The sequence below is a fragment of the Lucilia sericata genome, unplaced genomic scaffold (genome assembly GCF_015586225.1).
Source record: "Lucilia sericata isolate MDLA Ls3-8-SP2 unplaced genomic scaffold, ASM1558622v1 Contig000734F_arrow, whole genome shotgun sequence".
NCBI lineage: Eukaryota > Metazoa > Arthropoda > Insecta > Diptera > Calliphoridae > Lucilia > Lucilia sericata.
The window spans coordinates 195,001-221,747 of record NW_023994733.1 but is presented as its reverse complement, the minus strand read 5'-3'; the positions used below and the strand labels follow the sequence as shown (position 1 = coordinate 221,747).

The 26,747-nt window shown below is 30.2% G+C and overlaps 2 protein-coding genes and 1 non-coding gene across 3 annotated transcripts; all 3 read left to right on the top strand.

Moving 5' to 3' along the window:
- The first annotated feature begins 1,665 nt into the window (after positions 1-1,665).
- Positions 1,666-18,171, top strand: LOC119607711 (epidermal growth factor receptor substrate 15-like 1). The gene is made up of 13 exons (XM_037961786.1): positions 1,666-2,209; positions 2,332-2,568; positions 2,639-3,420; positions 3,929-4,094; positions 4,164-4,313; positions 4,379-4,468; positions 4,785-4,847; positions 5,233-5,430; positions 7,426-7,854; positions 7,921-8,136; positions 8,208-8,294; positions 14,930-15,686; positions 16,567-18,171. The coding sequence occupies exons 1-13, from the start codon at positions 2,144-2,146 to the stop codon at positions 17,628-17,630; spliced, it is 4,305 nt and encodes a 1,434-aa protein (XP_037817714.1). The 5' UTR covers positions 1,666-2,143; the 3' UTR covers positions 17,631-18,171.
- Positions 18,172-20,945: 2,774 nt separating this feature from the next.
- Positions 20,946-26,180, top strand: LOC119607712 (glutathione S-transferase 1). The gene is made up of 3 exons (XM_037961787.1): positions 20,946-21,209; positions 25,290-25,400; positions 25,494-26,180. The coding sequence occupies exons 2-3, from the start codon at positions 25,306-25,308 to the stop codon at positions 26,068-26,070; spliced, it is 672 nt and encodes a 223-aa protein (XP_037817715.1). The 5' UTR covers positions 20,946-21,209; positions 25,290-25,305; the 3' UTR covers positions 26,071-26,180.
- Positions 26,181-26,469: 289 nt separating this feature from the next.
- Trnat-ugu lies at positions 26,470-26,541 on the top strand. Its single transcript has one exon. It is a non-coding gene; the product is annotated as a tRNA-Thr (tRNA).
- The last annotated feature ends 206 nt before the right edge of the window (positions 26,542-26,747 follow it).

Genomic DNA, 26,747 nt, shown 5'->3' with positions numbered 1-26,747 from the left:
GTGGCGGCTTAACAACGACTATAAGCCAGTTAATTAGTTGTTTAGTTTGACAATATAATGTATATACATCAAATACGAAGAAATACACATAGGTGTATAGGTCTTGCTGTGAGCTCCAGGTGGAAATAGAACTAACCACCTCTGACCTACAAGATACGAACACTAACCTACCGGAGGCCACTTATTATAAGCCTGCTAAGTTTTCAGTTATTTTTAAATTTTCAACGATTTTAAATAAGAACGAAACCCGAGACTAGACTATAGACTAGACTATAGACTAGACTATAGACTAGACTATAGACTAGACTATAGACTAGACTATAGACTAGACTATAGACTAGACTATAGACTAGACTATAGACTAGACTATAGACTAGACTATAGACTAGACTATAGACTAGACTATAGACTAGACTATAGACTAGACTATAGACTAGACTATAGACTATAGACTAGACTATAGACTAGACTATAGACTAGACTATAGACTAGACTATAGACTAGACTATAGACTAGACTATAGACTAGACTATAGACTAGACTATAGACTAGACTATAGACTAGACTATAGACTAGACTATAGACTAGACTATAGACTAGACTATAGACTAGACTATAGACTAGACTATAGACTAGACTATAGACTAGACTATAGACTAGACTATAGACTAGACTATAGACTAGACTATAGACTAGACTATAGACTAGACTAGACTAGACTATAGACTAGACTATAGACTAGACTATAGACTAGACTATAGACTAGACTATAGACTAGACTATAGACTAGACTATAGACTAGACTATAGACTAGACTATAGACTAGACTATAGACTAGACTATAGACTAGACTGTAGAGTATTTTAAATGAGTCCATAAATAAAGGAAAATGGATTTCGACATAATCATAAAATACTGCATATATACATCTAAAATCATGAGAAAATAAACAAAGTTCATTAATAAATAACCAAATCGGGACAAAATGTAACACCAATATGTTGGCCATAATAAACTATAGACTAGACTATAGACTAGACTATAGACTAGACTATAGACTAGACTATAGACTAGACTATAGACTAGACTATAGACTAGACTATAGACTAGACTATAGATAGATATAGACTAGACTATAGACTAGACTATAGACTAGACTATAGACTAGACTATAGACTAGACTATAGACTAGACTATAGACTAGACTATAGACTAGACATAGACTAGACTATAGACTAGACTATAGACTAGACTATAGACTAGACTATAGACTAGACTATAGACTAGACTATAGACTAGACTATAGACTAGACTATAGACTAGACTGTAGAGTATTTTAAATGAGTCCATAAATAAAGGAAAATGGATTTCGACATAATCATAAAATACTGCATATATACATCTAAATCATGAGAAAATAAACAAAGTTCATTAATAAATAACCAAATCGGGACAAAATGTAACACCAATATGTTGGCCATAATTATTCATTGCTTCCATATAAAGTCCACTTCCGAAACTTTTTTTTCGTTATTTTTAATTTAAAATAAATACTCAACTCTTAATTAACGTCTTTATACGATATAAAACAAAATGATACGGCATCACTCTTTCCTCATTGTCAGGCAACTCTTTGTCATTCCACTTCAGTGCCATTTTTATCAACAGTGTAATTTGATTAATCGAGTTTGTTAGCTCGCTGTTTTTCTGTACTGGAATTATTTAATAAAATAATATTGTTTAAAAGCAATTTTCGATGAAAAAGCCATTCTTTATATAAAATATAATAAATATAATATAATTTCCGTTGAAAAAAGTTCAAAATATATATTTTAAAAGCGTTTATAAAAGAATTGAAAAAATTAAGGGTGTCGTCAAAACGTAAAATACCATTTATAAAAAAAATTCACCACAGTTATTTTTTTGTTGTTTTATTTGGGGTAAAATCGATTCAACTGTCAGAATTTTTTCTACAGTTTATCGATTTTGTGATAATAAAATACATTTTTTTCTTGTAAAAAATAGCAGTGTAATCGCAATTGAATGTAAAAATTCGTAGAGAAAAGTTTAAAGAACTTTTGTATATTTTGGATTAAATAACGAGGAAAATTAATAAAAAAAGGGAGGAACCTAGTGCAACAAAATGAATATAGATTTTGCCAAATTGTGCGGTAAGCACGGAGCGATTTATGAGGCCTACTATAAACAGGTAAGGGAAATTGTGAAGGAAAAAAGATTTTGTAATACACTCGTTATCTATGACGGAAGAGGCGATTGATTTTTAGCCAATTGAAAGATAAAGCCTTTAACATTTGATTGTTGTTAATATAGATGGATCCCAAGGGTGCGGGTACCATAGAGGCTATGGCTGCAGCAAAGTTTTTAAAGAAATCTGGCCTTAGCGATGTGGTTTTAAGTCGTGTATGGGATTTATCAGATCCCAATGGTAAAGGATTTCTGGATAAACCGGGTTTTTATGTAGCCCTTAAATTGGTGTCTCTGGCTCAACATGGTCATGTGTACAATATGAATAACATTTATATGGATACAGAAAGGCCACCTAAAGTGGTATGTAATTCGAAAAAAACTTAAAAATTACTTTATTTGCCACGAATATGGCTTTTCTTTGATGTTTTAGGGTGACTTACCCAAGATTGTGCCACCTAGAGTACCACCAGCTCCTGTAGCGGCTGGAGGAGTGCCTACGGGCGATTGGTCCATTAGTGTTATTGATCGCTTAAAATATGAACAGTTATTCGAGTCCTTGAAACCAGTGGGTGGCATGTTGCCAGGCAATAAAGTGAAAGGTGTTCTATTGGAATCCAAATTACCCATGGATACTTTGGGTAAAATTTGGGACTTAGCTGATCAGGATAAAGATGGCAATTTGGATAAACATGAATTTTTGGTTGCCATGCATTTGGTATATAAAACACTAGAGAAGCGCACGGTACCCGATGTTTTGCCGGTGGAATTGCGTAAACCTGGCATGGGCGCCCCACCACCCAAACCTGGTCCACCTGCCATGCCACCACCACCTGCTGGTGCTGCCGTTCCTAGGGCTCCCTCGAATGAAGGTTTTGGCGATGGTGGTTTTGTAGCCAACTTTCCCAAGGATATTGCACCACCACCAGCAATACCCTTACCCGTTACTGTACCACCACCTATGCAACGTGTTCCTCCAGTTGGTGGTCCCGCTACCGTGGCACCGCTCATTTCCACAGATCCTCTTATACCCATTGGTGCTCCGCCATCGGTAACTGCCAATGCCGATTGGGTTGTTACAGCCGACGATATGAAACGTTTCGAGGTCATGTTTAGAGAAGCTGATCGCGATAAAGATGGTTTAGTTTCGGGTCTGGAGGTTAAAAATGTATTCTTGCAATCAGGTGTGCCCCAAAAGATGTTGGCTCATATTTGGTAAGTTGAAAATCTTGTTGTATTTAAACTTTTCGGAGGTTGTTAAGAATACGATCTGAAAAAAGTTTTTTGTGAAAAGCTTTAAAAAGCTTTTTATTAAAAATGCTTTAAATGGCTTTTTATTAAAAATGCTTTAAAAAGCTTTTTATTAAAAATACTTTAAAAAGCTTTTTATGAAACATTTTTTAAAAAGCATTTTATTAAAATTTGAAGTTTATAAAATGCTTGAATGAAGTTTATAAAATGCTTTCTGTGGAAAAGTCTTTTATAATAAAAGTTTTCGAAAAAGCTTTTTATGAAAGTTTTAATCTAAAAGCTTATATAAGAATTTATAAAAGTTTATTTTTTCCAAGAAAAAAGTTTTGATTTAAAGCTTTTTACAGAAAATGTTTTTGAAATAAACTTTTCATGTAAAAAGTTTAAAAAAGTTGTACACAAAAAGCTTTTAATGAATCAATGAAAACGTTCGATACAGAAAATTTTTAAATATTTAAAATCCTTTTTTCAGGGCCCTTTGTGACACTAACCAATCGGGTAAATTAACTTTAGAACAATTCGCTTTGGCCATGTGGATGGTAGAACGCAAACAAAGAGGTATTGATCCACCACAAGTATTGACTGCCAACATGGTGCCACCTTCAATGCGTGGCATAGTATCCGGTGTAGATGTACAAGTAAGTTTAAGATATTTTTAATTTTAAATAAACAATTCACTTAAAAACTCATATCAAATTAAATCCAAGGAATCAAAACCAACTTATACTAATCCAGAATTGGAAATGATATCGAAGGAAATTGAAGAATTGGCTAAAGAACGAAGAGCTTTAGAAACTGAAATAGCTCAAAAAGAAGCCGATATACGCATTAAAAATGGTGAAGTTAGAAGTTTGCAGGTAATTACAATCGTGAAATAAAATCAAGGAAATTTTTTAAACAATATTTTGTTTAATTATAACAGAGCGAATTGGATACTTTATCAGCAACTTTAAAACAATTGGAAAATCAACGTGGCGAGGCACAGAAACGTTTAGATGATCTTAAAGCTCAGGTTAGTATGAATTATAAAGAATTTGAAATTACTAAAAGTAGTTGATTTCTTTATTTCAATTTATTTTGGATTATGTTTTTTTATTAATTATAGTTTTTTGTTTTGTTAAATTTTAATTAATTATGTTTTCTTTTTTGTTATGTTAAAAATTAAAAAACGGGTGTGTTTTTTTGTTTAAAATTATTGACTTCTAATGGCTAATGTTATGTGCTACAAATACATTTTATTATGGTTTATGCACGTTCCTAAAAAAAACCTCTGTACAAAACTCCCCAAACCAATTAAAATTTAATTGAAAATATTTGCCAAAATAAAGAGCTCTGAATATAAGCTGTCCTTAGAAAGTATAAATCTAGATATTACCCAAACGAGAATTCAGGTTGGTTAAGTTATTTTCCCTTATGTTTTATTTCGTTTAGTTTATTCTGTTTGTTTTATTTATTTTATGTAATTTATTTTGTCTGTTAATATGTGTGTTAATATTTTCTATAAACAATACATAACCATACCACCAACAACATTAGTATTTGTTTAACATTATAATTTGTGTTTCTCTTCTGCGCCTTCAGCCGTACTTTCAGCCAAATATGAAAAGTAAACATAAAACTTTATTTGAAACTAGACTGACTACTGCATGCATGCGTTCTCAATAATTTCTAGATTTTGTGTATTATATTTAAATTAATTCTATATTACATTTGAATTAAAAACTAATCCCTTGTTTTGTTTTTTTTTTTATATTTTTGTTTCTTTTCTATTTGTAGGTTAATAAAATCCGTGAACAATGTCAGAAACAAGAAGACACTATTAATGAACAAGAGGGTGAACTGAATGCAAAACGTTCAGAATTACAAAAGCTTAAAGATGAAGAGAATTCATTGCAAAAGGAATATGATGAAAATAATCGTGAATTACAAAAATTAACAAATCATTTACAAAATACACAATTGCAAATAAGTTCGGTAAGTTTGAAGAATTAACATTAAAAGTTGAATTTGGTTAATTTTTCAATCAAAATATAAAAAATTTTTTTAAAAGCTTTAAAAAAGATAACTTTTTACAAAAAGCTTTAAAAAAACTTTTTTATACAAAGCTTTTAAATTTATTGCGAATAAAAGCTTTGAATTAAGCTTTTTATATATTTTTATTAAAAGCTTTTTTCTAGCAACTATTTTTTATAAAAAGCTTTTTCTTTAAAAACTTCTTAAAATTTCAAAAAAACTGTTTTCATCAAAAGCTTTTTTAATTCTTTGCAAAAACAATTAAAAAAAACAAAAAAGTTTTTTTCATCAACGGCTTTTATGGTTTTTTTTTTAAATGACTCATAACCTTTTCAAATTATTCAAAAAAAACCTTTCATTTTCAAACATTTCAATCAAACTTTTTATAAACCACTTAAAAAAGCTATTTATTAAACTATTTTACAAGAAGCTTTTTATAAAAACATTTTTTTCATTAAAATTTTATATAAACAACTTTTATTCTAAAGAAAGCTTTTTATAAAACTTATTTACGAAAAGCTTTCTCAAAAAATTTAATCTTTTTTGTCCTAATAAGTACTTGGGAAGATAATTTTACAATTTAAGCTTTTCATAAAAATTTCCAAAAAAAGTCAAAAAAAAAAAAAAACCGATGAAAGCTTTTTATAAAATGTGTCTTCATTCAAAACTTTTTATAAGCCACTTTTTTACTAAAAGCTTTCTCAAAAAAAATAAAATCTTTTTTGTGCTAATAAGTACTTGTGAAGAAAATTTTACAATTTAAGCTTTTCATAAAAATTTTCAAAAAACTTAAAAAAAAAACCGAGGAAAGCTTTTTATAAAATGTGTCTTCATTTAAAACTTCTTATGAACCACTTTTTTCAAAAAAATGCTTTTCATTAAACAATTTTCAAAAAGCTTTGTATGAAGAATAAATCGAAGAAAACTTTTTTTCGAAAAGCTTTTCCTAAAAACCATTGTTTTGGTTAAAAGCTTTTTTATAAAAACTTAAAATTTGTTTTCTATTAAAAGCTTTTTGTTGACAAAGCATTTTTAATAAAAAGCTCTCAAAAAACTCATAAAAAGCTTTCAAAAAAATTTTGTCATAAAAAGCTTTTTACAAAAAGTTTTTTAAAAGCTTTTCATAAAAGCTTAAAATTTATTTTTTGATTAGAAGCCTTTTGTAAACAAGGATGTTTTAATAAAAGCTTTTATTAAAATACTTTTTATTGAAAGCTTTTAATAGCTTTTTATAAAACTTTTTTCGTTGAAAGCTTTTTATAAAAAGTTTTTTCATTTGAACCGATTCTAAACAACGTTTTTCATACACAGAAAAAACTGAAAAACGATTTCAATTACCGAAACCCCGTTTTCAATTATTTTATTTTTTGAAGTTCAACCTATAACAAAAATTGTATATTCAATTACTACTTATAATTGATTTCGTACACAAAATTTTTATTTTTTTCTATTTTTGTTGTTGTTAAATACGTATTTGATTATACATTTTTATGAATCAAATACAAAATGAATTGAACCCTTTTAAAATTCTTGATTAATCGTTTAATTGAAAATTTTTTAAAATTAATTTTTTCTGTGTATAAAGCTCTTTCAATAAAATCATTTTATTAAAAATATTTCCCTTAAAAAGTTTTCTAAAAAAGCTTTTAATTGAAAATATTTCTCTTAAGTTTTCTAAAGCAGGCTATTAAAGCTTTATTCCAAAAACTTTTTTTATAAATTAAAAAAATTCAAAATTCGTTAAAATTTTAATATTCGAAAAAAAAGAAGATATACCTTTACCCTCGGGTTTTCAAAGAGCTTTTAAGCCTAAAATAAAGTTTGATCCTTAATTTGAATTTTCAAAACTTTCTAAGAATTATCTTGTTCTACAGATTTTTTTAATTAAAATTTTTCATTTATGTTCGGTTTTTTAAAAAAAAAGTACAAACTTATTTCCTCCGCTTCCCTTTTTAGATCCGTTCAATGGTCACACAACTAATGGAAACCCAACGTCAAATGACTGATGCTTTACTAATGTGTCGAGCTGCCATCGATGCAGAAAACGCTGAACTAGTCTCAGAATATCAATTAAAAATTGAACCAGATTTCGATGAAGCACGTAAAACCTTGGAAAAAGAAATTGATATACCAAAAGATGATCCCTTCAATGATAATAATACAGCTTTAAATAAAAACAATGGCTTTACAACAAATGGTTTTGAGAGTGATCCCTTTGCGGGTAATACAACAAAGACAGCAACAACAAAAACAGGTTTCGATGATAGTTTTAATACTGGATTCGATGCGGGTTTTGATGCTTTTGGCAGCAGTGCTAACAGTGGAGGATTTGGTGAAACACAAAAAGATCCCTTTGGTGGGGATGCATTTGCTAATAAAACAGAGGTAATGATGAAGATGGTTTTCTGATAATATTTTTTGTTTTACTTATGATTCTTTTAAACATTACAGCCTGTCAAAGATAACTTTGATAGTGATCCCTTTGCATCTTTACATGCTCCCACGGGTCAGGGTCAGGTATTAAGCCCCAATACACAAACTGCTAACACATTGGCCAGCAGTAATAAGTCAGGACCTCCACCTAGACCAGAATCGCCTAGTCCAGCTTTACCGCCCAAAAAATCAAAGGTACCACCGCCAAGACCAGCTCCACCCAGGCCCTTACAGGTTTGTTTTTATTACAACTTAAACTAAAAGCACTTAATAATGTCTTTGTTTGTCTATTAATTTCATTTTAGGCTCCCAATCGTCCGGCACAACCAGATGCCTTTGGTTCATCCTCAAATCCTGGAGGTTTTGCTGATTTTGCCGATTTTGACAATAAGGTTGGTAATTTTTCAGTACGTTGGGATCGGTGGTAATGCATGCACACCGCTTTTTTCATTAAACTATTTGCTATTTTGAGTTTTATAGTTACTAACCGAAAAATATTGCATATTTTTCACAGTAGTTTTTGCAATTTATTGTTGTTTACATTTATAATTATTTCTTATTATTTTTTGGCTTTAATAAATATTTAACAAAATTTTATGTTTTTCTTATTATTTACTAAAATCTAACATTATATTATTTATGTATTCACACTTTATTTCAATTCCTCTGATTATTTTTTTAATTACTGGGCTTTTTAGTTGCTTTTTTTTATCCTGAGACAAAACAAAAACCATACTAACTGTATGCTTTTACATTTTTTTCTACAAACAATTCTATTTTCAGTGAACATCTTAAAATCGTATTACATTTATACTCGTATATATTATTATTAATATTAATAACTGTCTCTCTTAACACTCTATCCTCCCCCCCCCCCCCCTTTCTCTTTATATACAAATATACATACATAGACAAGAAAACTAATATAATCAATTAATCGTTTATTAACATACATTAAGCAAAACACAAAGAAAAAATAATGTTAAAATGTTGTTTTCTTAATTTTTTTCAATTCATGATAAACAAATATTAAACGTTATATAATAATTTTTTTAGATTGTAACTAAATTAATACTTAAACAGCATTAAAACTAATACATAACTTATTGCATTAATCAATCTAATGTATTCTAACACTGACAAACAAAAAAGCTTTAACAATTTTTTTGTTATTAATTTATTTAGTTTATATTACTACAGCCAGCAGTTTTAGTTTTGAAATTTTAGTTAGGTGCTACTAATTGAGTGCTAAATTTTATTAAAATTATTGATCATACAACGTATAGTCTGGATATTCGAATCTATAGTTGTAAACTGGTCAATAGTCTAGGTTATAGTCTAATAAATTAGCTCGATTTCAGTCTTTCTTCTAGTCTAGAATATAGACCAGACTATAAAGCAGACTATAGATCAGAATATAAAGCAGACTATAGACAAGACTATAGACCAGACTATAGATCCTATATTCTGATCTATAGTCTGGTCTATTGTTTAGTCTATAGTCTGGTCTATATTCTGGTCTATATTCTGGTCTATAGTCTGGTTTATAGTCTACTCTATAGTCTGGTTTATTGTCTGGTCTATAGTCTGGTCCATAATCCGATCTATATTCTGATCTGGATGAATGTTCGGTCTATAGATTGGTATATATTCCGATCTATAGTATCGATTGTATACTGGTCAATAGTCTCGACTATAGTCTGGTCTATTGTCTGGTGTATAGTATTGATCATACAACGCATAGTCCGGATATTCGTTAGTTTTAAACTAGTCAATAGTCTCGATGACAGTCTGATAAATTAGCTCGACTATAGTCTGGCTTTCAGCCTTTCTTCTGGTCTATATTCTGATCTATAGTCTGGTCTATTGTATAGTCTATTGTATAGTCTATAGTCTGGTCTATATTCTGGTCTATATTCTGGTCTATATTCTGGTCTATATTCTGGTCTATAGTCTGGTCTATAGTCTTGTCTATAGTCTGATCTATAGTCTGGTCTATAGTCTGGTCTATATTCAGGTCTATAGTCTGGTCTATAGTCTTGTCTATAGTCTGATCTATAATCTGGTCTATAGTCTGCTTTATAGTCTGGTCTATAGTCTTGTTTATAGTCTGGTAAATAGTCTAGTCTAAAGTCTGGTCTATAAGCTGGTCTATAGTCTGGTCTATAGTGTGGTCTATAGTCTGGTCTATAGTCTGATCTATATTTTGATCGGACCAATGTCCGATCTATAGTATCGATTGTATACTGGTCAATGGTCTCGACTATAGTCTGGTCTATTGTCTGGTGTATAGTCTGATTTATAGACGGGTCTATAGTCTGGTCTATAATCTGGTCTATAGTCTGGCTTATAGTCTGGTTTATAGTATGATCTATAGTATCGATTGTAAGTCTGTTCTATAGTCTGGCATCTAGTCTGACTTCATGTCTGGTTTATAGTTTGATCTATAGTCTCGATTGTAAACTGGTCAATAGTCTCGACTATAGTCTGGTCTATAGTGATGTCTACAGTCCAGTCTGTACTCTGGTACATAATCTGGGTTGTAGTCTGATCTGTAGTATGAACTAAAGTATACATTATTTTCTGTAATCTCGCCTGTTATCTTGTCTATAGTCTGGTATATAATGTGATCTATAGCCTGGTATGTAAACAGTCTGATAAATTAGCTCGACTATGATCTATAGTCTGGTCTATTGTATAGTCTATAGTCTGGTCTATTGTCTGGCTTCAAGTCTGATATGTAGGTCTGATTGTAAACTGGGCAATAGTCTGGTCCACAGTGTTGTCTATAGTCTGGTCTACAATCTAGTCTACAGTTTATTCTATATTCTGGTCTATTTTTTGGTCTGATCTATAGTCTCAATTCTGGTCTATAGTATATTCTATATTCTGGTCTATTGTTTGGTCTATAGTCTGGTCTGTAATCTGGTCTATTGTCTGGTCTATATTGTGGCCATTAATATAGTCTATTGTCTGAATTCTAATCTGGTCTATAATCTGATCTATGGTCTAGACTATACTCTGTTCTATATCCTATAGTTTAGTCTACAGTCAGGTCTGTAGACTCATCTATAGTCTTATCTATACTGTTGCCTCTGTTCTACAGTGGTCCATAATCTAGTCTGTTGTTTTGTATTTTTGACTTTAGCCTCGACTATAGTCTGGTCCATATACTCTACTATAGTTTTATTATTATTCACTCCTATAGCCACTGTTCTTCGTATTTTTAAAAAAAATCTTAAAAAGTTTTCAATAACTTTTTTTAACTGCTGGTTTAATTAGTTGCAATTGCAAAATTCCTTTAAAACATTCCTTTAACTAAAACAATTTCTCTATTTAATTTTCTATTAACAATAAATTATATGTATGTACTTATGTCTAAAACAAATTTTCAAAGTGACTTAACAATATTTAGCTAATAACTAATAATATACATACACTTACACTAAACACATATAAACTATATAATAATAACAAACATACTAAAGAAAAACTATATTATAAAAAAGAAAAATATTTAAACATTTGTTCGCTTATAATATTTCTTCGTGTACCTTAACCATCTTAAAAATAAAGTAAAAGTGTTCGTTAAATTTAAAAAAAAAAGAGAAATCTAACATAACATATTAATAATAATTTCCTAAAGAAAATCAATCAATCAACCAACTCATTTACCACTAAAGTAAACATTTAATATTGGCGTTAAATATCTGTTAAAAACAAAATCATTTTATAAATGAAAACAAAAGGATTATTTTCAAAAATAAAATAACTGGGAAATTCTAATTTTAGTACTTTTTTTTGGAAATTGAAAAAGTGTTAAGATAAAATATCTAAATATTGCAGGTTTTGAACTCAATGTTTCGCCAGTTAATAATCAATTGACTTTCTATAGAGTCCATGAAAAACTTCGTTTAAATTACAAAAAAATTCTTTTAATATCATCTCCTTATCATCCATCTCTTAACTATTTACAAGTTTTGAAAATAAATGTTTAAACAAAAATTAAAGTTAATTACTCATTAATGTTTAGCTAAATATTTCTAGTTTGAATAAAAAGGTTTTTTTTCTGTTTTTCAGTTTAAATGTAAATGTTTAACATTATTTGAAATAAAAAAAAAAAACATATTTATAAAATAAAAACATAAAATAATCTATGTATTCTTCTTGACCAATTAAGAAAATAACGAAATACATACAAACATACTCCATAATACATATTAATAGTTAGTAAATGTGTTACAAAATTAGGAAATCATTAGGGAGAAGTTTTTTGCTGCATTACTTCTATATTCTGTAGAATTTTTCAAAATTTTTTTAAGATATTTTTTATCTCTATTCTTAATCAGTTATATGCTTAGTTTTATTCAAACAATTTTTTAAATTTCTTTAAAAAATTCTTCCTAAAATCGTTTCCTAACTAAACAATAGGCAATTCTATTTGGTGCAGCAAAACCATAGTAATTAGATAAAAATTTACATTAATACATACATTCTCAACATTCTCTTCAACAACTAAACACTTGCACATACATATTTAAATGTCATTTATTGAAAAAGAAATATAAACTTATTAACAAATACATGATAAAATATTGAAACATACATAACACAAAATTTCGTTATCATTATATTTATGAAAAAAAAAAAACTACTGCTATTGTTAAATTAAAAAAAATATATAGAAAAAAATACATACAAAGGCATAATAATATATATAAAAAAAATAATGAATTAATGTAAAGAAACAAAGTATACACTTAAAAAAAATAAAATAATAAAAATAAATAAATTTGCAAAAATAATAAAAATATAAAGTAATATGTAATTTAAAGATATAAAAAGAGTTTTATAATTAAAGAATTTAGTTTATGAGCAAGGCTTCTACTATGAATAAGAATTGACTATAGTCGGATCTATAGTCTCGTCTATAGTTAGTTCTAAAGTATTGACTATACTATGATTTATAAAATCGATTAAATTCTGGTCTATAGTCTGGTCTATAGTCTAGTCTAGAGTCTGGTCTATAGTCTGGTCTAGGTCTATAATCTGATCTATAGTCTGGTCTATTATCTAATTTAAAGTCTGGTCTACTGTCTGTTCTATAGTCTGGTCTATAGCCTGGTCTATAGTCGGGTATATAGTCTGGTCTATAATCTGATCTATAGTCTGGTCTTTTATCTGATATATAGTCTTATCTTTTGTCTGATTTAAAGTCAGGTATATAATCTGGTCTATAGTCCGGTCTGTAGCCTCGTCTATAGTCGGGTCTATAGTCAGGGCTATAGTCCGGTTTATAGTCTGATCTAGTGTCTAACAGTAGACTATAGTTTGGTCTGTAGCCCGGTCTATAGTCTGGTCTATAATCTAGACCAGGCTATATATCGTCTAGTCTATAGATTGATCTATAGTCTGTTCTTTAATTTGATTTATAGTTTGGTCTACAGTATGGTCTATAGTCTGATGTGAAGTATGGTCCAGTGTCTGATCCATAGTGGACTATAGTTTGGTTTGTAGTCCGGTAAATAGTCTGGTCTATAGTCTGGTCTATAGCCTGGTATATAGTCTGGTCTATAGTCTGATCTATAGTCTGATCTATAGTCTGATCTATAGTTTGATCTATAGTCTGGTCTATAGTCTTGTCTATAGTCTGGTCTATAGTCTTGTCTATAGTCTGGTCTATAGTCTTGTCTATAGTCTTGTCTATAGTCTTGTCTATAGTCTGGTCTATAGTCTGATCTATAGTTTGATCTATAGTCTGGTCTATAGTCTGGTCTATAGTCTGGTCTATAGTCTGGCCTATAGTCTTGGCTATAGTCTGGTCTATAGTCTGGTCTATAGTTTGATCTATAGTCTGATCTATAGTTTAATCTATAGACTGGTCTATAGTCTTGTTTATAGTCTGGTCTATAGTCTTTTCTATAGTCTGGTCTATAGTCTGATCTATAGTTTGATCTATAGTCTTTTCTATAGCCTGGTCTATAGTCTGGTCTATAGTCTGATCTATAGCCTGATCTATAGTTTGATCTATAGTCTGGTCTATAGCCTGGTCTTTAGTCTGGTCTATAGTCTGGTCTATAGTCTGGTCTATAGTCTGGTCTATAGTCTTGTCTATAGTCTGGTCTATAATCTGATCTATAGTTTGATCTATAGTCTGGTCTTTAATCTGGTCTATAGCCTGGTATTTAGTCTGGTCTATAGCCTGCTCTATAGTCTGGTCTATAGTTTGGTCTATAGTCTGGTTTATAGTCTGGTCTATACTATGGTCTATAGTCTGGTCTATAGTCTGGTCTATAGTCTGGTCTATAGTCTGGCCTATAGTCTGGTCTATAGTCTGGTCTATAATCTAGTCTATAGTCTGGTCTATAGTCTAGTCTATAGTCTGGTCTATAGTCTGATCTATAGTTTGATCTATAGTTTGATCTATAGTCTAGTTTATAGCCTGGTCTTTAGTCTGGGCTATAGTCTAGTATATAGTCTGGTCTATAGTCCGGTCCATAGTCTGGTCTGTAGTATGGCCTATAGGCTGGTTTATAGTCGGGTCTGTAGTCACGTCTATTTCCTATTGCTTAATATTTATACGCCGATTTGTTTAGGAATTTTTAGTAATATTTTCCATGATTTCATTGCCACTGATTTTATGTATTATACCTTGTTGGTGACCTAAGAATCGGGCAGCTTGGTTTATATTTATTTTATTAATATTTGTTTGTTATTTTGTCTTGATATTCATTTATTAAATTATAAAATAATTTTATATTAATTTGGTTTATTCTTTGTATTGCACATTTTTTATTGTTCTTAATTTCTATAAGTTTGTTAAACAACATTTATTAATGCGAAATTTGTAAAATAAGATTTCAAAATTATTTACAATAGTTTCCTGTTTGTAATTCATAAATATTTGAAATCTTATAAAAAACCTATTAATTTTCATTTAATTTTAGTTTGCTTAATTTTTTTAACATTTTTTTATTTGTTTGTTTTATTTTTTTTTTTTTTAATTTTATTTTAAACCAAACTGTAGGCTCCCACTTTACCACCACCATTTGCACCCACAATACCAACAAAAACACCAACTCAAAACAATTTTAATAAGCTAAAGAACACAACTACAACGAATACAACAACATTAGCCACAACAATAACTCCATCATCGTCATCGACAATTTCGTCAATAGCATCATCATCATCATTGTCAAACACAAATCTATCATTATTTGATAATTTCACATTGACACCACCCACTCCTGTTACTGCTACTGCATCCCAATCGCAAACCACTACATCCTTATTTGGCTCGAATACCGCTCTGAATAGAGAAGCCCTATCGGAATTGTATAGTAAGACAAATGCAAGCATTTCCACCATGAACAACGTAGTTGACAGCACCACCACCAACATCGCAACTACAACTTCAACAAACATAAATAATCATTTAACACGTTCCACTACACCACTGCAGCTGGCTGCAACAACAACAACAGCAACGACAACGACCACAAAAACAACCCCAAGTACATCGAGTGTATTTGATGCGTTTGGTACAATGACAACGACTTCTTCCTCGGATACAGCAGCAACAAATAAGATGGATCATTTTAGTACGATTAAATCAACTTCTTCGATCATAAGTGGTCCCACCGATTTTAAGGATGATCCCTTTAAAGACTATCGTTACGAGGATCCATTTAATATTAAAGATCCTTTCGATGACGATGATGATGAATTTCCCACTGATCCGGATAAAGTATTTAAAGATGATGTAATTGTTGCCTCGGAAGGTAAGTACTTACATGAAGATTAAATATATTATTTACTAAATAAGGTCACTGTCAGGGATGGAACATTCATTACTAGCGTCCATATACTAGTCGTTTGACTAGTCAATGGACTAGTTCATAGACCAGTTAATATACTAGCCCATAGACTATTAAATATACAGGTCCATAGACTAGGGTATAGAATAGTGAATCGATTAATCATTAGATTAATCCATCGACTAGTAAACTGACTAATTAATAGACTAGTCAACAGACTGGACAATAGGCTAGTCAATAGGCTAGTTCATTGACAAGTCAACAAAGTAGTACATAGACTTGTCAACAGACTAGTACATATACTAGTTATAGACTGGTCAATAGAATCGTTCATAGATTAGTCTATAGATTAGTCCATAGATTAGTCAATATACTATTCAATAGACTTGTCCATAGATTAGTCCATATACCAGACCATATTCTAATCAAAAGACTAGTCCATCTACTAGTGCATAGAGTATTCAATAAACTAGTCCATAGAATAGTCAATTTTATTTAGTTGTTAGACTAGTCCATATAGTAGTCCATAGACTAGCCTATAGACTAGTTAATAGTCTACTCCATATACTAGTCTATAGCCTAGTTCATAGATTAGTCATTAGACTAGTCCATATATTAGTGCATGGACTATTCAATAGACTAGTACATATACTAGTCCATTGACTAGTCAATAGATTAGTTTATAGACTAGTTATTAAACTAGTTCATAGACTAGTTCATCGACTGGTTCATAGACTAGTCAATAGACTAGTCGTTAGACTGGTACATAGACTAGTCCATAGAATATTCAATAGAATAGTCCATATTGCCCTATTAACCAATATACATATCTCCATTTTTCCAGATGAAACCCTCAAAATCAATCAAAACAAAAATAACAACGCTTTCAATCTCGATTCGTTTCAAGCAAATACAACAAGTTCTTCGAGTGCTTCAAATGCCTTTAGCACCGCTAAATCACATTCTACTGTAAGCAGTGAATTTTTAAATCAATTTGATAGCTTTACGCTACAATCAAATCCCAGTCCAGTGCCTTCACATCACTCGTCTACATCATCAGCATTTATGGGTGCAAGCGGTTCGGATATGAAAGACAATAATGCGGCAAAATCCAAAAGTAATACACCCATACCTATGAACAATGCAAAAGCTACACCAACAAGTCTATTTGATAATTTTGCTGATTTCGATACCTTCTCAACGAAATCATCTACCTCGACTATGGAATCTAATAAAAAGACCAATGTTTCAAAAGCCGATCCCTTCTTCGATGCATTTAATGATAATTTCGAAACAACTTCTAATAAAAGTTTAGATTCTAATTCAAATCCTTTAAAAACGAATACAAAATCTCTTCAATCTCTAGATGCATTTGATGCTTTTGGTAATGTTAGCGATAAAACTACAACAGCATTTGATGCTTTTGGTGATAATTTAAATGCAACTAATAAGACCCAACAGGTAGCAACGGCCTTGTTTGATGCCTTTAACGATAACAACTTTGAGGATGATTTCTTTAAGACAGCAAATCTAGCAAAAGACAACACCATTAGCTCAACACTAAAAGAAACCAATTTAAATAATAACAACTCGAAACTGAATAAATCTCCTTTACCCTTTAACGATAATGATTTTGCAAAATTCGATGCTTTCGGCACGCTCAATGAGGATAATTTTAATAATTCCGCTAACACCACAACTAATCTTAATAATTCCATAGCAAAACCAAAATACTCTTTAACAAAAACTGATAATTTTATAAAAGTACAAAATAAATTAACAGTCGATAATAAGAATACAGAAAATGGTGCTAAATTGCCAGAAAAGTTTGAGGCAGACTATTCGAAACCGGAAACCTTTGATGATGATCTACAAGAGGCCATTAAACGCAGCATGGTGGATCAGTAAATTTTGCAGATAAATAATTATTATTATATTAACTATATGTATGCTTACTTAAAACTATAATTTAATCATATCAACTTTATGTCTTTTACTCTTAATATATACATTATTATTGTGTACTTCCTTTTCTTGTTACAAAATTATGCTTTAATTCTTTTTTTTTATTTTGATATTATTCTAAAATCTCTCTCTATATATACCTTTCAAAGTTTAACTTTGTTTGTATAGATGTGTGTTCTTGTATTATTGTTTCAATTCCAAAATTTATATAGTGTATATGTATTATATATGTAACCATTAAATTACATTACATTAAATTTATTTATATTTAAATATATTCCATTATATTTTAATAATGATTTTTTAAAAAAAAGAAAGAATGCTTATAGTATATGAACAAAGGCAAAATCCCAGTTTAAACATGAATTCAATTTAATTTTTTTTTTATTTTATACAAAAAAAATCATGATTTCTTTATATTTTAAAAAAGAACATTTTATTGTTATCGAACTCAATGTATTATTTACGCGATATTATTCATCAAATATTAAATTTATTTAAAATTATTATATTTAAACAAAAAAAAAAAAAAAAATACTTATAAAAAATGAAATAAACATACAATAAATACTTGTATGTTGTGTTGTCGTTGAACACTAACACAAGTATTAAATGTATTTAAAACAATATAAAGATTTTATTTAAAGAAGAAGAAGAATATTTATTTCCTTATTATGCTTGTGGAGAAGGAAAATATTTTGGGAATCTAACGAAACTATAACAATTTATATTGGTATAATAAGTAAAAGACAAAAATCATATTCGGAGTTGGAGTTTTATGTGCGTGAAATCAATGGAAACTGCTGCAGATGTCAATATCATCTTTATATTGAAAAGGTCTAAGTGAATTTAGCTGAGGAATTCTTAATTACAGGACTTACAGGCAATTTTGTATAAATATAAAGTTTAAACTTAAAAATCTTTATATTTGTGAAAAATTTCCAAATATTTAAAAAATATATAAGAAAATGTCCTCAAATTAAACTAAAATTAGTTCTAGTCCAGTTCTAGTTCAGTTCTAGTTCAGTTCTAGTTCAGTTCTAGTTCAGTTCTAGTTCAGTTCTAGTTCAGTTCTAGTTCAGTTCTAGTTCAGTTCTAGTTCAGTTCTAGTTCAGTTCTAGTTCAGTTCTAGTTCAGTTCTAGTTCAGTTCTAGTTCAGTTCTAGTTCAGTTCTAGTTCAGTTCTAGTTCAGTTCTAGTTCAGTTCTAGTTCAGTTCTAGTTCAGTTCTAGTTCAGTTCTAGTTCAGTTCTAGTTCAGTTCTAGTTCAGTTCTAGTTCAGTTCTAGTTCGTTCTAGTTCAGTTCTAGTTCAGTTCTAGTTCAGTTCTAGTTCAGTTCTAGTTCAGTTCTAGTTCAGTTCTAGTTCAGTTCTAGTTCAGTTCTAGTTCAGTTCTAGTTCAGTTCTAGTTCAGTTCTAGTTCAGTTCTAGTTCATTTCTAGTTCAGTTTCTAGTTTAGTTCTAGTTCAGTTCTAGTTCAGTTCTAGTTCAGTTCTAGTTCAGTTGTAGTTCAGTTCTAGTTCAGTTCTAGTTCAGTTCTAGTTCAGTTCTAGTTCAGTTCTAGTTCAGTTTAGTTCAGTTCTAGTTCAGTTCTAGTTCAGTTCTAGTTCAGTTCTAGTTCAGTTCTAGTTCAGTTCTAGTTCAGTTCTAGTTCAGTTCTAGTTCAGTTCTAGTTCAGTTCTAGTTATCAGTTCTAGTTCAGTTCTAGTTCAGTTCTAGTTCAGTTCTAGTTCAGTTCTAGTCAGTTCTAGTTCAGTTCTAGTTCGTTCTAGGTTCAGTTCAGTTCTAGTTCAGTTCTAGTTCAGTCTAGTTCAGTTCTAGTTCAGTTCTAGTTCAGTTCATTCAGTTCTAGTTCGTTCTAGTTCAGTCTAGTTCAGTTTCTAGTTCAGTTCTTACTAGTTCAGTTCTAGTTCAGTTCTTAGTTCAGTTCTAGTTCAGTTCTAGTTCAGTTCTAGTTCAGTGCTAGTTCAGTTCGAGTTCAGTTCTAGTCGTTCTAGTTCAGTTCTAGTTCAGTTCTAGTTCAGTTCTAGTTCATTTCTAGTTCAGTTCTAGTTCAGTTCTAGTTCAGTTCTAGTTCAGTTCTAGTTCAGTTCTAGTTCAGTTCTAGTTCAGTTCTAGTTCAGTTCTAGTTCAGTTCTAGTTCAGTTCTAGTTCAGTTCTAGTTCAGTTCTAGTTCAGTTCTAGTTCAGTTCTAGTTCAGTTTCTAGTTCAGTTCTAGTTCAGTTCTAGTTCAGTTCTAGTTCAGTTCTGTTCAGTTCTAGTTCAGTTCTGTTCTAGTTCAGTTCTAGTTCAGTTCTAGTTCAGTTCTAGTTCGGTTCTAGTTCAGTTCTAGTTCAGTTCTAGTTCAGTTCTAGTTCAGTTCTAGTTCAGTTCTAGTTCAGTTCTAGTTCAGTTCTAGTTCAGTTCTAGTTCAGTTCTAGTTCAGTTCTAGTTCAGTTCTAGTTCAGTTCTAGTTCAGTTCTAGTTCAGTTCTAGTTCAGTTCTAGTTCAGTTCTAGTTCAGTTCTAGTTCAGTTCTAGTTCAGTGCTAGTTCAGTTCTAGTTCAGTTCTAGTTCAGTTCTAGTTCAGTTCTAGTTCAGTTCTAGTTCAGTTCTAGTTCAGTTCTAGTTCAGTTCTAGTTCAGTTCTAGTTCAGTTCTAGTTCAGTTCTAGTTCAGTTCTAGTTCAGTTCTAGTTCAGTTCTAGTTCAGTTCTAGTTCAGTTCTAGTTCAGTTCTAGTTCAGTTCTAGTTCAGTTCTAGTTCAGTTCTAGTTCAGTTCTAGTTCAGTTTCTAGTTCAGTTCTAGTTTAGTTCAGTCCTAGTTCAGTTCTAGTTCTGTTCTTGTTCAGTTCTAGTTCAGTCATTTTTTGCAAGCAGTTATTTGCAATCAAATTCTCACATATTCCAATTTTGAAAATAATTTCAAAATGTTCAAAAATTTTGAAGTATTTTCAATAAGGTTTCAGAATACGAGGTACAATAATACAAATTTTCATATATTTTCGAAAATTCATAAAAAGTAAAAAGTTTTTTTTATTAATTTAATAGTATTACTCGTTATAATATTGATTTGAATTTGAAAAGAGCACAAACTTTTAAAAGATCTAATAAATTGCACTATCAACAGAAGAACAACTAAATAAGTGAGTGAGTAAGTGTTCGGACAAAATAAAAGCTTATTTTAGATAACCCAATGGAACTCTCCTTTAATACAATAATATACAAATGCACCATATAGTAAATTATATACTCACCAAAAGAAGAGAACAACAAATAGACGGACCGACCCCTCTTGCATAAAACGAATTAAAAAAAAACCACAACAAACAAATAAGTGGAAGAACCTGCTAAACTCTCAACTAAACCGAACTACATTGAGGGGAACCAGTAAACACAACAAAATCTATACAACAAATTTAGTTGTCTAACAGCGATTGTATCAGAAAGGTGTATTTTGTTTTGAAAACGCTACAAAAAAAAGTAATCAAAAGTTTTGGTCATTCAATTTATTTATTCATTATTATTATTTTTATTACATAAACAAAAGGTATGTGTACTTTAGATAATAAAAAACTACATTTGAGATAAAAAAAGTGTATAACTATTTTAATAAACGACTAAATATAATCTTTTTAATTATATACATATATTTATTTATGTATGTATAACATTATTAAATATTTAATTTGTTTAGCAACAAGTGAAATTAGAAAAAAATACAAACAAACATCTTATGGGCCGGTATTAAAAATTCATTAGACTATTTTTTTATTGTTTTTTCTACTCTTTTTTTTCCTCGGTTTTGTTTTGTTCACAGATTACTGCGAATACAAAACGGGTATAGTATGTATGGAAAAATTTAAATTAAATTGTGTATACAGCTGTGATAATTTACAGTGGATGATCTTTAAAAATGGCGTTTAGACCAGGCATGAAAATTAAGTACCTTAGACTAGACTATACTATAGACTAGACTATAGCGTAGACTATAGACTAGACTATAGACTAGACTATAGACTAGACTATAGACTAGACTATAGACTAGACTATAGACTAGACTATAGACTAGACTATAGACTAGACTATAGACTAGACTATAGACTAGACTATAGACTAGACTATAGACTAGACTATAGACTAGACTAGACTATAGACTAGACTATAGACTAGACTATAGACTAGACTATAGACTAGACTATAGACTAGACTATAGACTAGACTATAGACTAGACTATAGACTAGACTATAGACTAGACTATAGACTAGACTATAGACTAGACTATAGACTAGACTATAGACTAGACTAGACTATAGACTAGACTATAGACTAGACTATAGACTAGACTAGACTATAGACTAGACTATAGACTAGACTATAGACTAGACTATAGACTAGACTATAGACTAGACTAGACTATAGACTAGACTATAGACTAGACTAGACTATAGACTAGACTATAGACTAGACTATAGACTAGACTATAGACTAGACTATAGACTAGACTATAGACTAGACTAGACTAGACTAGACTATAGACTAGACTATAGACTAGACTATAGACTAGACTATAGACTAGACTATACTAGACTATAAGACCTAGACTATAGACTAGACTATAGACTAGACTATAGACTAGACTATAAGACTAGACTATAGACTAGACTATAGACTAGACTATAGACTAGACTAAGACTAGACTATAGACTAGACTATAGACTAGACTATAGACTACTATAGACTAGACTATAGACTAGACTATAGACTAGACTATAGACTAGACGAGTACTAGACTATAGACTAGACTATAGACTAGACTATAGACTAGACTATAGAACTAGACTAGACTAGACTATAACTATAGACTAGACTATAGACTAGACTATAGACTAACTATAGACTAGACTATAGACTAGACTATAGACTAGACTATAGACTAGACTATAGACTAGACTATAGACTAGACTATAGACTAGACTAGAGACTAGACCTATAGACTAGACATAGACTAGACTATAGACTATACTATAGACAGACTATAGACTAGACTATAGACTAGACTATAGACTAACTATAGACTAGACTATAGACTAGACTAGACTAGACTATGACTAGAACTATAGACTAGACTATGACTAGACTATAGACTAGACTATAGACTAGACTATAGACTAGACTATAGACTAGACCACGGTAGGCTAGACTATAGACTAGACTATAGACTAGACTATAGACTAGACTATAGACTAGACTATAGACTAGACTATAGACTAGACTATAGACTAGACTATAGACTAGACTATAGACTAGACTATAGACTAGACTATAGACTAGACTAGACTAGACTACAGACTAGACTATAGACTAGACTATAGACTAGACTATAGACTACACTATAGACTAGACTATAGACTAGACTATAGACTAGACTATAGACTAGACTATAGACTAGACTATAGACTAGACTATAGACTAGACTATAGACTAGACTATAGACTAGACTATAGACTAGACTATAGACTAGACTATAGACTAGACTATAGACTAGACTATAGACTAGACTATAGACTAGACTATAGACTATACTATAGACTAGACTATAGATTAGACTATAGACTAGACTATAGACTAGACTATAGACTAGACTATAGACTAGACTATAGACTAGACTATAGACTAGACTATAGACTAGACTATAGACTAGACTATAGACTAGACTATAGACTAGACTATAGACTAGACTATAGACTAGACTATAGACTAGACTATAGACTAGACTATAGACTAGACTATAGACTAGACTATAGACTAGACTATAGACTAGACTATAGACTAGACTATAAACTAGACTATAGACTAGACTATAGACTAGACTATAGACTAGACTATAGACTAGACTATAGACTAGACTATAGACTAGACTATAGACTAGACTATAGACTAGACTATAGACTAGACTATAGACTAGACTATAGACTAGACTATAGACTAGACTATAGACTAGACTATAGACTAGACTATAGACTAGACTATAGACTAGACTATAGACTAGACTATAGACTAGACTATAAACTAGACTATAGACTAGACTATAGACTAGACCATAGACTAGACTATAGACTACACTATTGACTACACTATAAACTAGACTATAGATTAGACTATTGACTACACTATTGACTACACTATTGACTAAACTGTAGGCTACACTATTGACTACACTATAGACTAGACTATAAACATGACTATAGACTAGACTGTATTTCATAGAATAGAAGAGAATGTCGGAGTAGTTTTAAATACATATTTGTGTATATTATAAATATTCGTCCGATTTCGATTGTTTTCATAGTTTCATTGTTTTTGTTTGTATTCTAACTAATATCCACAAATTGTGTTTTTGTAGTTATTGTTTTATTATTTCCATCCCGAAAAGCAATACAGTGTCAAGCTAATTTATTACAATGTTTAAATTTCGTTTTGACTTAAATCTAAAAACATATAACTAAAAAAGATAAGAACACCTTGCTTATCAGTTAATAATTTATATTAACCTGTTATCTTAGGTTAATATAAATTATTTAAAAACAAGTTCAATAATTCGAAACTGACTTAATTCTATTAAGATTTGTTAAGGGCTACAAACTGGGGGGTATTAAAACATTCATGATTAAATAAAATTGTTTGAAGTTGACAAGTATTAAATCTTATTTGTTTAAAATTTCAAATTTTAACTCAATTTACTCGTCACTGTTGCAAAAAAACGCAATTAGTAAAACAAAAGCGTTAATAATTTCATATACATACACTCGCAACTCTTTATTTATGAAATACTTTTTTATAGTATATATAGTAGATATGAGAATATTACCTACTTTAGGTTATATATATATTAAATAGTACTATTAAATTGTTCCCAACCCTTCCTACTTCCACTATAGTTATAGTTATATTCATAATTTTTCAATTTGGAGTAAAATTTGTCATGATCACATCTATAAAATAATAAAAAATAATAATTTCGATTATTTGTCAGATGTTTTGTTTGTGATTCTATTTCTATTTCAGTATTTATATTCTTATTTGCAATATTAATTTACTAAATTAATAAATGAATATTAATTAATTTGATTCAATTAATAAGCACTCGATTAATTTACTCACTATAAATGAATATCAGTTAATTTAAATGATGATTTGAATAATAGGCCTAAGTTATTATTAATTAATTTTTAATCAATCGTTTAAATTTTCTAAAGTCAGGGAAAGATTAAATTAACTCGTTAGTTCAGTTTTCAAAATCAATCTTCATTTAATCATCCCTATACTGAATTTCGTTTTGTGTCGAAATTATTTCCATTCGGCAAATTTGGTATTCCGTATTCTCTTTGATATCAATGTTTTACGATTGTCGGTATTGTGTATAATGATCGTAGCTATGTTTTTGTTAAGCTCCATTCGTTCCTTTTTTGTTGAAATTACAGTTTTCGGGCGTTGCTTAACAGCTCCTTAGACATATTTGATAGTCTAAAGCCTGATCTCTGTGAATTAGATAGACATTCCCAGGACAAATAGAAATTCATCAAACAAACATTTTTATCAAATAATTTTATTGTCTTTTTTTTACAGTTAATAACTAAACAAAATGACTAAACCCATTTTATATATGGCTACATTGAGTCCACCCTCAAGAGCTGTTATGCTTACAGCCAAAGAGATTGGTTTGGAATTGGAATACAAGTAAGTTGTATCTTTTATTAAGGCTAATACAAAGTTCCCAAAGCTATAGCTTCAAATTCCGTATAAACAAAAACAAATTTCTCTTAATTACAGACCCATTAATCTCCTCAAGGGTGAACATTTAACACCGGAATTCATAAAAATGAATCCCCAACATACCATACCCACTTTGGTGGATGGTGATGCCACGCTCTACGACTCCCATGCCATTTGTTCCTATTTGATAGAGAAATATGCTAAAGATGATAAATTATATCCCAAGGATCTATTAAAACGTGCTCAAGTAGATGCTCGTCTTCACTTCGATTCCGGTCATTTATTTGCTCGTCTACGTTTCCTCTACGAACCTATACTCTATTTTGGTTCTACCGATTGTTCTATTGATAAAATTGCCTACATACAAAAATGTTGGGAAATTATGGAACAATTCCTGAAAGAGCATCCTTATGTGTGTGGCGATGATATGACTATTGCTGATTTTTGTTGTGTAGCTACTATAACATCGGTTAATGAAGTGGCACCTATAGATGAGTTTAAATTTCCTAATTTAAGAGCTTGGCTAAAACGTATGTCTGAATTGCCCTACTATAAGGATACGAATGAAGAGGGTGCCGAAGAGTTGAAGAGAATTTTCAAAGAAAAATTGGCTGAAAATCGTGGAGCCAAGTAGGAATGAAATTTTATAAACATTTTATAATTAAATATGTAATAATATTATTAAAAGAAATATAGGTTTTTAACATTATCTTATGCAATAAATTGAAAATTATATAAAAAATACATAAAAAAGGTTTTGTAAAAAAATGGGTTCAAAGATGAAGTTTTGTTTTAAAACTGATAAATTTTTAAAAAGTTTTCACAGTGTTTTTTCATAAAAAGGTGATTTTCATACAGTAGATGTTATTATTAAAACAGGGATTAACTGTTGCCTGTGAATTATGTTTTGCCTTTTAGGGGTTAATATTATTTGTGGTTGTCAACACTGTTTTTTTATGATAATACAGACATTTTCCAACACTTATTTCAGAGGTTTTGTTTATGTTGTGCATTTGTCATCGTGATGTTGTAAGCCTCTTTAGCTCAGTGGCAGAGCACTGGTCTTGTAAACCAGGGGTCGTGAGTTCAATCCTCACAGGAGGCAAACTCCATTTTTTTATAATTTTTATTCTCGATAATTGTTTTATAAGAATTTAAAAATGCTTTAATTTCTTTTACAAATTTTTTCCTGTCACAGAAGGCTTTATTCATATTTAACCCATTTATGCCCGGGATTTCTTTATTTATCTAACTGTCCATCTACCTATCTATCTATCTATCTATCGATCTATCTATCTATCTATCTATCTA